The 15,859-nt window shown below is 35.1% G+C and overlaps 1 protein-coding gene across 2 annotated transcripts in view; it reads left to right on the forward strand.

The window, feature by feature from the left end:
- LOC121637879 (zeta-sarcoglycan) overlaps nucleotides 1-15,859 on the forward strand; it is a 373,423-nt gene that overhangs the window by 249,541 nt on the left and 108,023 nt on the right. For both annotated transcript variants that reach the window (XM_041982222.1, XM_041982223.1), the window contains exon 3: nucleotides 9,708-9,809. In XM_041982222.1, coding sequence (XP_041838156.1) covers nucleotides 9,708-9,809 — 102 coding nt within the window. The remainder of the gene's footprint in view (nucleotides 1-9,707; nucleotides 9,810-15,859) is intronic.

Consider the following 15,859-nt stretch of genomic DNA (forward strand, 5'->3'; position numbering starts at 1 on the left):
TGTGAGACAACCTGAGTGACAAATAACAGCAAAGGTCTAAAACCTCCTCACACCTATGTCCGTTTGCTTTCTTCACAGCTGTCAGCCCACTCATTCCTGTTATAGGAAAAAATCTACAATGTAGGTCTATAGCGAAAGAAGGGAAATGTATTCAAAGGCTCCATGGATGGACAAATGCTTTCAAGTTATAACTTTTGGAAGTATGTCTCCATACAAGCCAAAGTGTGGTTAGTGTTGAAGTCAAAAAAGTATTCCTTAATAACTTTCACATGACTTGTAAAAGCAATACATAGGGGGGACAACTTTGGAAAAGGAATTGATCATCCATCAAAAAACAGAAGCAAAAAAAACTGCCCTGAAAGAGGTGAAAGATAACCTGAGGGTGACAGAAAAGCAGCAAAAATCTCTACAGCCCCCAAAAAACATGTTAATTGTGATATGTATTGAGTAAGTAAGGTAAGGCAGGTTTATTTTTATAGTTCAAGTAAAGGGCAATTCAAAGTGCTTTTCATAAAACATCAAAAGAATACAGCAGGGTGCAGAAGAAGCACTAAAAGTACAAAACAAACTTAATAAGAGTAAAAGAAATTAAATACAACCAGCAAAAGCTAAAATAGAAAAAGAAAGATAAAATGCACAAAAAAAAGAAATTTAAAAAATATTCACTTGATAAAGTGAAGCAGCAAATAAGCAGTACTTAAAGCAGCCTCTCTATGTTTAGCTCTGAGTCTGGGAACAGAAAGTAGACTGGATCCTGATGACCTGAGGGATCTGGCTGGTTCAAAACAAACTGGAAGATCTTAAATGTATTTTGTCCCTAAACCATTCAGTACTTTGGAAACTAATAGCAGGATCTGAAGTGGGGGGAAAAAAAATAAGTCAATATGGCTCAACAATGCAGGGAAAGGTTTTTCTAGACAGATGTGATAAATGTCGGACTTTCTGGGAAAATGTATAAAACAGTGTTTAAATTGTGGGAGTAAAAAAAATAAATAGATAAAAAAAAATAAAAATAAAACATATTCTCCAAATATGTGTTAATGTATGCTAGAGACGTTATAAATAAATAAATAGATAAAAGATTAAATATTTTATGTGCAATCTTCCTCACTTTTTGATTGAACCCAGTCATCTCTGTAACAACGGACAACTGTCTGTTGACTTTTTACAGGAAATTCTGCCCCCCTGAACTGTTCAGTGTTTTAATATGAAACAGATGGAAGATGTGCTGAGTTTACATTAACAGCAAATGGTGGCAACAGCAAATTAACACAGCATATGGTTGCAGATCAACAATGCCTAATTTAGTTTTTTTTTTAGTCAGCTGTTGTATCTAGAGGGTGGTCTGATTAAAAAAAATGGTTAGTTCCTTCTGCAGAAGAAGATGCTGATAAAAAAGTCAAAAAGCATTTCCACCAGGTTAGGAGATGCTACTGCTCATTCCTCCTGTCATTTTGCAAAATCTCTTTGTAATTGATTACCAATAACTGTCAGTTGTGAATGTTTATATGTGGATGATCAAGAAATGTAATGTGATTTTTTTTTTTTAACAATGCACATGTTGCAGGAACCATGGGAAACATGCCATGGACCTTTTACAGCAGCACTACTGATCCTTGGCATATTTTCTGACTTTGGTGCCCCCTTTAAAAATGAGCTCTCTCCAGTAAAAGTCAGTCCAATGTTGACTCATATCTTTCTCTGTTACTTTCTCTCTTTCTTTCCTTTCTTTCTCTAATAATGTCCTCTTACATTGTTTATCTAAATCAGTCATGGTGCATGTCCAAAATGGCCAGTGTGTTGATAGCCAGTCGCTGATGTGCTGTAAACTGAGTATAAAAAATGTATGGATGGACTCTTTGGTAATGGTTCAGTGACACACCTGCTGTGGGGATATTTGGAACAATCAGACTTTGGCCCACTGGCCCATTTGCATGAGGATGTACCTAATTGACCTAGAAGTATGTCAGCATTAGTTCTGGGGGAGTAGATATTTTACTGAGATCATAGTTTGACTATTAATGACATTTTTTCTCTTTTTTTTCCTTCCTTTGTGTTTGATTAATTTTCACCACCAACACAAAGATTCAGATAAACTGCAGTAGTCATTTTTTTTTTTTTTTTTTTTTTTTTGGTAACTTGGGGATATTTTAAGCTCAGAAATTTCCACCTATTTCCAATTCTTGTTAGAGAAATAGTGTTGGCTGTACAACATGCCACATGTTCAGTTTTTAATGTGGTTAAAGTCCATCTATTTGTTGAGTCTTGCAGAGATAGTTTCATACGGAGCACCCAAAGATGGGCGAGCTGTAAACAGAGAGAAAGAGCAAAGAATGAATATAAGTATAGAGAAAATGAGGATGGAGACAACGGTACAAAATGGTACAATGCATTCACTGGTTTTTAGCATACACTCCTGGGGGAGTTGTTCAGGTTGGTTGAGGTTCTGAGCAAACTGTTATTAAGAGCTCAATGAAAGCTGCTTCTAATATGGATCTTGAAGTTTTACTGAATTATGTCAAAATTTCTTACTTCAAGTGTCATCTAATTTTTTTAATTATTGGGTGTTTTAATGCATGTCAGTGCGGTATATTTGTAACCTTTTTCTCTAGTTTAAGCTGGACCTTTACCAGCTTTATTAGAACTTACAACTAAGCTATGCAGTCAAGTTCCTTCTTAAAGACCCCTCCTTTGTTGTCTCACAATTGTTCAAAAGGTGAGCTCTGATAAAAGGACTTTTAGGGTTTCCTAATCTGACCATCTCTTTAGCCATTTTTTCCACTGTTTTTTTTTTTTTTTTTTTTTTCAATTTCGGAAAAGGTGACTCTCCTTTCTCTTTTTCCTCAGTTTCTCTTTTGGTCTGCCAGCTGACATCAAAGGTCATGTGGAAAAATGACAACAATTCTGAATATTAGAGGGCCTGGAAAAAAAATTCTCAGCCTATCCATCACCACTGGGACACCTGGGTCTCTTGTCTGTGTGCTTGAGTGTGCATGTGAGGACACCTTAAAGTCATGGTGATAAACATGTCTGTGCTTTGTATTTGATTGCAGTGGCTGTTCTGTGTGCATAACCTTGCATATGGCATACTTTAACCTAATGGGACAGTTTGGCAGCTAACCTTGCTATGATGAGGGGATCCATCATTATCTCTAAATCTACTACATTGAAAAGGATGTTTGCAAACAAACCCTGCTGACCGTGTACACAACCTGACAAACACAATTTTTAAGAGCTGATATTAAGACATGTCTCATCTAATTACTGTTTTGATGTGTTTAAGTAAGAATAAATTATTTCTACTTTTTTCTGTTTGTTGATATTATTTTGCCTTTTTTTTTGGACCACATCTGCCTTGTATCAGGTATTCATTCATTACTTTTTATGCATTAAAAGCTTGTGTCTGAAGTTGTCCCTGAAAAGCAGTTTTCAAGTTTGCTCAATTTTGCATATTTGCCTCTCCCAAACCATCCTAAAATATCATATTAAGTCTTTGCAGCTGTAGCCAAATATTCACCATATTGTGTGTATGAGTATGCTGATGTTATTGTGAATATATTTAAAGGCAAAGGCCATTGAAAGAAGAAAAAGCTTTCAATGCAGGTGCTTGGATGAGGAGGGATACAACATACTGGGAGAGACTTGCCCAGTTACATTCTGTCAGACTAGCAACTGATTTGGAAACTTAAAATAATATGTAGACAAGATGCTGTAACTGTGAAAATTATGTGTTCTATATCAAATATTTAGATAATTATGTTCTCTGTCTCTTAAGATAAGTGCTCTTCATTCATAGAGAAGATACAGAGATGTGGAAACCTCAATGCCTATATAGACAAAAAACATGTTTTACAAGAATGACAACAGTTTCAGTATCCCCCTGCAAACACCTCTACCATGACAGGATAACTCTGACCACTAGAATTTATTGTGAGATATTGATTATTTAACCAATAAAATAATACATATATCTGAAAGTAAAGAGCTTGCTGTTTGCAGGATTAAATGCATGTGGGATGAGACTTTACTAGAATAACGGCTAAGGCGATTCCAACCTGCAAATCATTATTGCACTTTGTCAAAATTTTAGAAATATTTCTTTTCTTAAGGAAAAACTGTAATGGAAATACATGGAATACATATGGAGGCATAAACATGCTCAGGAATCTAAATTTAAACTTGTCTGTGTAGGGATATTAGAACCTTTTGGGCTTCTTTCTAAGAGAAGTGCATGTTGCACTGTGGAACAATATAAATGTCCGTCTGTCACGATCATGTGTTGCTCACATGAGATAAGGATTCAAAAGTCCAAATTAACCAGTTTAATCAGAAATACAATTATGAGCTTCTTTGAAAGGCTGTATTTTAGCTTTCATTCGAGATTTTGGCTGTGCTTGTTTTCAGCTGTTACTGCTGCTTTCTCGAGGGCATGCATTGTTCCTTTAAGTACACTTTCATGCTATGTTTGCTTAACATTTGTTCTGCCTACACTAAGATCAACATGGCTGGATTGGATGTTCACCATTTTTTGACATGTAAAGGATCAAAATGTTTAAGAAAACCTTTTTTAGGCCTAATTTGAGCAAACCATGTGCAATCAGGTGCATTTCAATATCTGATTTTTTCCAAGAATAATTTTGTATAAGAGAGACAGCACATAAAAGACAGCATATGAAAGACAAACAGATTCAGGGAGATAGTGAGCTAAGCACTGACAAATAAGAGAGTGAAAGGAGGGACTAACTTGTTTTCTTGTGGTTTTCTGAATTCACATTATCCTGTTGTCTTTGGCAATATTGTTATTTTATCACCCATGCCTATAATGCATTCTAGATTGAAAATGAGACAAAAAGATGAGCAGTGTTCAACATACAGAGGAAGAAGAAGTGCCGTAGTGTTTAGTTTGAATAAGGCCCAGGCCATTGAGCAGTCAGATGGAATAAAAACATGGGATTAATTTTAACATCATTGCCTTCATGTTTTTTAAAAAAAAGAGTACAACTGTAGGCAAGAGGGAAAAGGGAAGGGTCGGGAGAAGTCTTGTGAACAATGTAGTGACTGACTTTGTTCAAGCTGATAAACAGAAAGCATGGCCCGCTCTCCTAGTTTGTATATTTACACAGTAGGTTTTTTTCTGTAATATATGTGTGTGTTTTACAGTGACCGAGTAAGTTTGTAATTCCTTTGGTGTGTTGCACTGAATAAACGCCACTGTGTAGTCAGTACAAAGATCATATATGCAAAAACCTTATAAAACCATTGCAGCTAACCCACTTTTCTTGTATTATCTTGCTTCCATATATATATATATATATATATATATATATATTTAAACACCTTAATTGCAATTAATAAATTACAAAAAATTAACACAGTTTGTCAGTGCATGAGTTCCTGTACTCCGATTAACACAATGCAGTCATCAGAGTTTGCATGCTATATTTAGTCAGTTTTCAGACCCCTCTAACAATTCTGTTTTTACTAGCAACTAATTTGGAGACTTTCTGGTGTTAATGGAGACATTTTGAAACTGGAGACATGTGGAGACTGACGTGAAAACATGCAAAATGTACTCTTTTCAAAGAGCCGTGGTGCTGCCACAGGCCCCTCCTTCTTTCAAAAGCACTCAACAGCCTTGGTCCTTTGCAGACCCAGCTTCCACCTCCAGAGCAGGAGACGCTCACTTCTGCTCCATACCTAGACTTAAAGCTGCTGCTGGCTGATCCCGCCTCGGCTTACTGTCAGATAATAATGCCTATTAATGAAGAGTGTGGACGAAAATATTTAAAAAGTTTAAATATTAGTATTTTAACTAAATTAAAATAAACAAAATTAATTAGAGAACCTGCTAGTAAAAGTACTAAAAATGACAATGTAGCTAGGGTTTATTCAGTTTTGGCCAAGGATATTTTCAACTTCTTTTTCTACTGTTTTAAATATCAATCACTTATCACAGCCTTAAAATTCAGCTTGTCCCATTCACTACTGTTACTGTTACTGCTTCAACAGCATCTTTGAATGTACAAGGCACCTGCACCTGTGGATCTAAGTCTGAGTTCAAAGTTTGGAGCCCAAATCCAGTATTGCTGTTTATTTCTATCAGACTTCCCCACTTGCGTTCAGGCATCAAAGTTATTTGCTTAAATTTAGAAAAAGTATGGTTTGGTTTAACTACAATATTAACCACATGTTAGAGGGCAAAACTTCTCAATATGAAACTAATCTTTTTATCTTTCTAATACCAGTTTGCTATAGTCCCCCAGACAATGAGGGATATTATTGTGAGTCAGTTGAACTGGTTAATTTAAAAAAAAATATATGCTTGAGTGGTTCTGTGAGTATCACAAAGTATTCATCAAAGGGATCCTAAACCAGAAGTTTTAGAGTGGGAGTAAAAACAAGTTCTGGATGGCTGTTGAAAAATAGGCCACATCCATAAATGATGGTCAGCTTAAAGGCCCAATTGGCTCTTTATATCACCAATGTATTAACTGATCTAAAAGAAGGATCAGAAGCAGGTGGTTTAAGGCATCCTTAAGCGCATGACGTGATTCTTCTGTGAATTTGGGAGGTTTTTAATTGCCTCTGATTTTTCATGTAATCCCAGACCGACTCTATAACATTCATGTCCTGTTGGGGTTATACATGTACCTGTTGGAGGGAGTCTTGTTCCTCTTGTTGAAGATAGAGTAGTCCTCGATGGCTTTGGTCATGTCTTTGGAGTTTTTGTCATATTGTAGAATGAGAACAATCAGTAACCTCCCTGGTGCGATCACTGTGGATGAGCAACTCTTTCCCACGGCTGATTCTGCTTTTCAACAATGTACTATCCTTCCATTTTTTCTTCCCCACTGTCTCATCTTTATCTTTCATTCCAGTTTGAAAGGCTCTGCTGGTTTGTTGCATCGAACAATTAATGATAATTAACTGCAGCTCTCCGCACAGAATTCCCATCTTAATGGACAGTTTCATCAATATTTGTGATCATGAAAACAAAGCTGGGAACGAGAGAAGCATGACTAATTTGTTTTTATTGAGCAACACATAATCCAGTTGAAGACATGCAGGTTGAATATAAACTGTGGTACCACTGCTGAAAAGAAGTTGTCATATTGCCATGACATACCAAAAATATAGATGCAGAAAAAATAGGTTTTAGGCTGACTGTTGTTGTTATACATCTCATATATTTTAATCTTGTTTTGTGATTTTTGTCAATAAAAACTTTTATTTATTTTTTTATGGGGCTTATTTCTTATCAGCTGTATAAGGGAAATCTGTCTGCCCAAGTTCCATTTATTTATTTATTTAACAAGTAGTCTTCAGAAGCCCAACAGAACTCTGACAAAGCCCATGATCAGAGCAGCTGTTACACTTCTATGCTCCCTCCTCTGTCACTGTCCTAAGCACCGATTTGACATGGTACAGTAGCTGCCTCTCTGCACCGAAAGAGCCCTGACTATCATAATGCCCTGCAACGCTGTTTGAAAGGAATTTAATCTTACCATGTAAGTCTGATCCAACAATCTTTGGAGCATTCACCCGTGTGGAATCTGTAAAATGCTGCAGAAGTGATCGCAAACCGGCACAAAGCCTTTTTCTTTCACATGGAGCATTTTATCGCAAATGTTGCTGTGATGTAAAGCACACAACATAACTCTACAATAATCAAAGTGGTTGGACTTTTTTTTGTTATTCTTTCTTTACTTTTTTTCAAATGTTATGACTTGAGACATGACAGATGTAATGCTTTTCATCTGTGTTTAGCCAAAGCAATGAAGCTTAACTTTATATGCATTACTGCAGAAATCTATAATCATTTTTATGTCATTACTGATTTAACTTATAACCGAGATAGTTAGAGAATAAACCAGTTAAACGCCTTAGTAATGGAGAATTAAATCTACTTTCTTAATATGTCGCACAAATGTGTTTACCCACTCAGGCAAACATAAATGTTTAAATGATTGACATGTGAACTAGATTAGGAACCAAAATCAATGTAAAACAATGTTCTATGCTTTAAGATACTGGGGTGTGTCTGTACAGCAATCTGATTGACAGACAGCAGAAACTATTACAAAAGTACAATTAATCCAAGTTTCCACTGATCATAGTTACAGCTGAAACCTTGATTCTTGTAGTAGGCATGCTCCTCTTGGATCTTTAGCATACTTTGCTAGCTCTGCTGGTCTGTTGAACTTCACTGTTCACAAAGTGAATCCAGTTTTTCTTGTTTTTGTTTCTCCTCTACAATTTAAGTAAGCAGCCCATCTGGCAAACTCTAGTAAGGGAAGGGAAGATGTACTTCTAAGCTTCAAAAAGCAGTTAGTTAGCTAGCTGCAAGTCTGGAGCTAATGGATCGCAGCAGGCTTATTTATAACTTCAGAATCTAAGGGAGTTGAGCTGCTTTTGCTTTCCTTATATACTCAGTGCTGCTGTGACATGGATTTGCCCTAAAAATCCTGAGTATAAAACCAATAAGGAACTTTTTACACTGCAGGCCCACCATCAACTTAAAATGGTTCTCAGTGTTTTGCCATATTTATGCAACTAACACAATGGTCTATAAGTTCATGTCTAACATACGGGTTTTCATAAAAAAAAAACTCTGAATTGGCTTTACTCTCGGTTGAAGTTTGTACTGTAACATTCTCATTTCTAATAATTATGTATGTGAACATATAATTTCTAAATATTAATGTCTCATCTATGGTTCATTTGAGTGAGTGTGTGTGTTTATGGAGGAATTCCATTGGTTTCTTTCATCAGTCTTTTTCTTGAACTGAAATGTGTTTCTGGGGTTTCCATTACAAGCTAAAGCGTTCTCTAAGGTCTGAGTACATTGTTGTTATGACAAAGATAAAACAACTCTTATGTTAGCACATGAAAGAAACAGCTCTCGCGAGGCATTGGCTGGGTACAACAGGCACAGATTCAGGACATTCAGGACGGTTGAAACTAATTTATATTTTAAATGTTACTTTTCACTTCTCTTTCACTTGGCCATTGTTTGTGATATGTTTTATATGTTTTAAGATTGGAAAAGTTTATGCTAAAATTAAAATATATTGTTTCTAGATTATTTATTAAGTGTATTCTATGAAAAGAGATCTGGCAGAGGATGAACTGGACCTGTGTGAATACATGACATTCCCATTTTACATCAATATTGCAGTGATCATTAATGATTAATATACACTGAGAAAGCAGATATCCATAAAAGCAATGAACACATCTGTGATTGTAAAAACTGAAGAACATAAAGTGTGAATCTACCAAATTCTGACTTTTTTGCCTATTGTAAGATTTAACTAAATAAAATAAGACTATTGAATACTGTTATAACTTCCAGTCTTAATTTTAGATCTGTGGTTTTATTTGGCTTTAATTATAAGTCAAAGTAATAATTTCCAAGTATATTTTATGTTATATAATAATGTATTATATAATTAATGTAATTTTGTCTTCAAAATTTTTTTTTTCCTTTGTTTCTGTGTTTTGATTTGTCATTTTGTCGAAACAACATTTAACATTCAAACATTTTTCTGTCTCTTTCCATTTCATCATTGTAAATGAGAAACTGTTGTCACTTGACTCATGTTGACTTTATTTTCCAATAAATATATATTTTCTTTATAAAATATTTACTTATACAATATATCTTACTTAAGTAAAGTTTTCTTTGTCTTTTTTTTCCTCTTTAGGATGGCATGGGAAATCTACGAGTGACCAAGGGAGGAGTGAGACTAGAAGGAGTGTCCGAATTTTTATTGCCTTTATACGTCAAAGAGATCCACTCACGTAGGGTAAGAACGTGTCTGTATATAGGTTGAAATGTGTCAACGTGTCTGAATTAGCACTAAAAAAATATACATGTAAAGTCAAAGGAACCTTAAAGCATTTCTTCTAATACAGTACAATATATCTTCAGATGGGACCATGGACCACTCCTTTAACCACAAGATACCAGTTGCAGCCAAATATATTATAACTGCTATTTCTCTTTCAGATATTATTCTGACAGTAATGCAACAGCTCTTTATTTAAACAATTAGGACAAACTGAGTTTAGAAATATCAGTTTTTTTGTTTAAGAAATAGTTAGCTACTATGCTTGACAACACTGTTTTCACATTATTGGACACATTTTTCTTTGTTACATTGGTGAAATCACTAGATAACAGAATTAATTATTTTTATTTTATTTTATTATTATTATTATTATTATTATTATTATTATTATATTTTCAAAGCTTATGGTTTGGACCAACAAACATTTATATGATGCTGACATCATATTCATTTTAAACCACTTTACATGACGTTACAGCCAATAAAAATACCCTGTGCTATTAAATAATTATGAAATAGAAAAGTCACATGTGGGAACAATATCACATGCAGGTATATAACCATAGTTATAAATTTGATAATCACAAAACTTTAGCAACCAGTTTATGCCTAAAAATTATTGTTGATGTCCAAACTTTTAGGCCAATCCCAGTAATAAATAACAGAAAGTCTCGGATAGACCTAGAAGACATAATGTCAAAATTACCAACATGAATAGTATTTAGAGTTAAGTGTTGAGGCTTTAAAAGATCCCATTGACCTAAAGAGTAGAATTATTGCTTCATATAGGATTTAAGTTCATTAAGCACTTTGGTTTTGGGTTGTCTTTGGAAGATTTAGCTTGTGCTGTCAACAATCTCAGACCGGCTATATAGTTATATTATAAAGTAATGGGAAACTACATAAGATAATAAGATTGTTCCTCTTTATGAAGCAAGTCACAGTTTTGATGCAGTAAGGGGTATAAACTTGAATCTTTCTGCTAACGTTGGTTAAAATTGGACATTTAACAAAACCTCAAACCAGATCTTAAAATGTATGTTTTATTTAGAGTAAACTGGTTCATTCAGATAAAGGCACATCTAGGAAAGTATTCATCAGGCAAGTGCGTCACATTAAAACTGAAAATAATGTTAGCACTGCACACTAGTGCATGAATTGCCTTAAAAACCATTTTAATGTTAAAGACATTAAACTACGAGAGCAATGATGTAAGACGGCATTTAAAACTGAAATACATATTTACATATGTAAGTAAACATTAATGGGCCTTAAGAGAGCAGCTGTTAATAAGCCAGCGATGGGCAGCAAAAAGGGATTTGAAGCTGCTGGTGAGTATGGAATTCCAAGAACCTCTGGAAGTAGGATTCTCCAGGGTCCTACAGTTGCACATAAAACTGTATGTTTATCACCTTTAACCAATGTTCACAAAGATGATTTGTCCTTGTCAAAAGGGGACTGGGACCTTAACAGAAAAATAAACTATTTTGAGGATCATTGTTTATTGTGGTTTGAGGGTGGTGTGTCTGTGTGTTTGAGTATGTGTACACCTCTGTTGGACAGGGGTCGGCAACTACATTTGGCTTGAGGCCAATTTTGTTTCTGACCAACCGAATGGCATGCATATATATATATATATATATATATATATATATATATATATATATATATATTTATATATATATATATATATATATATATATATATATATGTGTGTGTGTTTGTATATTAAGGGTGGGACCAATTAAGTAAATGAATTAGAGGCTTTGTAATTAATTAATCTCAATTAATCACATTTAATTGCATAAAAATAGTTGCCCAAAAACGCAACGTTTTTTCATTTGAATTGTTTTTTGTGGACAACCGAATCAAATAATAAACACAGACAGTTAAATTGTAAACTAAATCTTCAGTAAAGTCTGATAAAAAGCATTTAATTGCATTTTAAATCAAAACAGTGGAAAAAGAAATAGAAAGTATCCAAGACCGAAAATTGAACCGACCTCAAGTTAAAGTACCATTGACTTTAACAGCTCGGGCTGTTTTGTAATTAAGAGTCTACAATCTGTTACAGTTAACTTTTAAAATATTTTCGTCCACACTCTTCATTAACAGGTATTAATATTTGACGATAAGCCAGGGTGGAATCAGCCAGTGGCAACTCTGCATGTTTTTTTTTTTCAGTCTGACCCTCTAGCAGAGGTGAACCTCTCCTGACTGCAGCTGTGTGTTCTTTTGGATGGGGGAGGGGCCTGCGGCAGCATCCACAGCTCATTGAGAAAAGGCTAACTTTCACATCAGTCTTCAAAAGTCTCCAATGGCACCAGGAAAAGTCGCTAGTTGATTTCTTTGAAATAGTCGCAAAAGGGGTTTGAAACTCCCTAAATGTAGCGCCAAAGTTGCCAAGTTGTTAGCCGAGCTCTGATGTGTGCACCTGTTTAACTGATGTACCAGGAATGTGTGCACTGACAAGCTTGTCATTTAGCTGGTTTTCATCCTTTAGTTTTAGGACCTTCTTGTCATGGACATTTAATTCAAGTTCCCATCTTGTCTGTATGGTAACATTATGTTATTACACCTCATTAGGTATGTTCTGTGCTAGAGATTGTCATTTTTTAATGTTATTGTCCCATCAATGTGGTCTGAAATTAGTCTTTGGAATTGGGGAGGCTGACAGTGGTTCAAAATAAAAATGAATTTATAAGCCCCATAAAACACATTAAAATCTGGAGCTAAGTTGGAATTTGTTTTGTGGATGAGCTCTGAGGTGCTAGGGTTGCCATGGATACACTGATTGTGTGTGTGGACATAAACCAAAAAACATCTATCATCATTTGAGAAAATGGAAATCAACCAAGCTGATTAATCCCACTGGTCTGCACACCAATCAGAGCCATTCTGGACACAGCTGGCAGTGTACAAAGCTGGAAACTATAATATTTTTCTGCAGTTTAACTTGTTTATCTTTACTGACTATGACAATGTTATTGTTTCTGCCAAAGCACATAATAATTCTAACGAATAATGATGATAATAATAATGATAACAATCCTCTATCTTAAGCTCAGCAGTTGGCTCTCTTTAACTTTTAAAGAAACTAAAGAACACTGCATTTATGTTGAATATAACTTTAAAAGGTCTACAGATACCAGTAACTTGCATTGTGTTCACTTCATATTTTCCTTCCTCACTTCTTCTTTCAGCTGCCATGCAGCTGTCTGTTGTTGTCTCACATCTAACTGAATAAGGTGACTGAGATCGCCCCTTTTGTCACCAAATATGACTGAGAACGAAATGGGATTGTGTTGAGCTTTCGAGTGTGTTTAATATTCTGGCAGAGACCACTTATATTAGAATGAAATGTTTCACTGTTGGATATAGCTGATCATTCCGATAAACTTTCTGTTGATGTACAGTGGCCATTTCCTCTAAGAAGATAACTAATGCATGCCAGGCAGATCTGAAATCTTGCAATAAGCACCTGACTGTTTTCAGTTATTACCAGTGAGAGTTAACTGCACCATCATGGTAAAACATCAGTTTTTTTCATCCTAATCTATTGTTTCCAAGATTTTAGTAAATTGTGTACATCTGACTTTTACATCCAAATTATGAGCTTAACTAAAGAAGAAATAGTTTAATGCGGGGATCCCCAACTCTGGTTCTAAAGGCTGACTGTCTTGCAGGCATTTGGTGTTTCCTTGGTTCAACACACCTGACTCAAATAATGGCTCACTCGCAGATTTGTGCAGAGCTTGAATCAGGTGTGCTGCAGCAGGGAGACATCTAAGACCTGCAGGAAAGTGGGCCTTGAGGACCAGGATTGGGAACCACTTCTTTTTTTTTTTCTTTAATCTATTGTGGAAATACTTTACTCAGCCAGCCAACAAAAATAAAATAAGATTATGAAAAGCACAAATTAAAAATGTTTGCTTAAAATTCTCAAACTGTGTGATAATTTGTCTGCTTGTGACCATCTTATGTATTTCAACATTTGAAATGAATAGAGTGTAAGAAAATGGAATAAATTAGTTAACCTTCAGCAATATGTTTTTCTCTGTCTGGGATGGGATTTTTTTTTTTTTAGAAAAGCAAAGGCATATTTCTATATGTGTAAGTATGCATGTATGAGACAAAACTTTTCTTCTTTTTTGTTTTTCTATTTAGATGCAAACAGCAGGTTTCCTTCACATTTTCTGAGCAGCAGTCATGTTTTTATGTTGATACTGAAGTGGATGTAACTTGTTTGTTTGGTGAGGATATAGACACAAAAAAGATAGAATCATAGAGAAGAAGAGACAAAAAAGGTGAATGAAGACCAAAATGAATAAAAATTACCCTAACTTGGTTCACATCCACTTGGATGTACAAAGACTTAAAACAATACCTGCAGAGGAGATTTTATTTTCAAAGAAAACTATCAGTTAATGTCTGTTCATCAAATATTTGAACTTGAGATTTTCAATTTGTCCATTGGAAAAAGGTTGAAAATAATATAAAATGCATCATCACTGCCTATAGTCAACGTACAGCTGGTGATATTTTTTCAAAAGATGGAAAAAGCTTTTGTAAAAAAGTAAATGAAAAGTTTGCAATTTTCTTTACATACATACAAAAAAGAAATAAATAAATCAAACTGAAATAAATTGAATTAAACTGAAAGGATTAAATGTCTCAGCTTTTACATGCTTACATCAAGGACCAGTCAAAAGATTCTTGTCTTTTTGTCTTTTGTTTTTAGTTGAGAATTGTTTCTGAAATCAACTCCCATTTGTCTACATATTTATTCATTCTTTAATTCTTTCACTCATTCATAGCCTTGCAAGTTCCCATCAGTACCATTTACTAATTTCCTGTCAGTACCAAATTGTTTTCCCAGTTTAATAAGTTCCTGGTTTACTAATTTTGGGCCAAAAATGCCATTTCATCATCATTAAAAACTTTGAACTACAGATTCTAGACAGGTAAATTTTTTCAACAAATGTGCTAGAGATCAACAAAAAAAGGCAAATAAATACACAACAAACCTAAAAAAGAAACTATAAAACCATTCACAGCAACATAATGTGACTTTTCTGTAGGGATTGGAATTTTTAGATGGTAAATGGTCTGTACTTTTATAGCAGTTTACTGTTCCTGGAATGACACTCAAAGCACTTTACATTATACATCACATTCACCCATTCACACACACATTCACACATTGATGGCGGAAGCTGCCATGCTAGGCGCTAACCACGACCCATCAGGAGCAAGTTCGGGAGTTTGGTTTCTTGCTCAGGGGCACCTCAACATGAGCTCGACAGGCTGAGAATCAAACCAACAACCCCCAGGCTACAAGATGACCACTCTACCCACTTAGCCACGCCATTATAATATGTTATTGATATCAATGCCATTATCAATTCTGCCTATTGGTCCAGTCCTTAATTGATTCCTGACCCAATTATCAATGAAGAAACCAGAATACAGGTGGCTACAGGTGAGCCAATTACTAAATTAAAGACAAAATAAGTAGCATTGACACCTAGTGTTTCAAATCAGAACTGCAGTCGAAAGAGAAAAACACGGAGAGCACAGGTTGCCGGCTTGTGAGAGGGCCGCTCTTTTAAATACAGTATATGAAGGACGGAGAACATAGCGCCAGAAACAACATGATGACGAGTGATGATGATTCACACACAGTAGGTTGCTATGCTTAGCAATGCTACCGCTAATTTCACGCGCTAATTTACGTTAGCATAAAATTGAGTGTAAACAAAAACTACATTAATCCACAAATGCCACACAGCGGCAGTTTTCCCTTTGTCTCACTTAATAAATTAATTTGATAGTAATTTCCCAAGTTTATAAGGACAAACACACTATTCACTTGGCCCAAACATCATTACATTTGTTGTTGTAAACTAACAGGCCACCAATTTACTTCATAAATATATCCATACTGTGACCGTGCGCTAAGGTCCAGCAAACCAGAAAAAACAATGGTTCTTTCCTAGACGATT

Source organism: Melanotaenia boesemani, chromosome 4 (genome assembly GCF_017639745.1).
Source record: "Melanotaenia boesemani isolate fMelBoe1 chromosome 4, fMelBoe1.pri, whole genome shotgun sequence".
NCBI lineage: Eukaryota > Metazoa > Chordata > Actinopteri > Atheriniformes > Melanotaeniidae > Melanotaenia > Melanotaenia boesemani.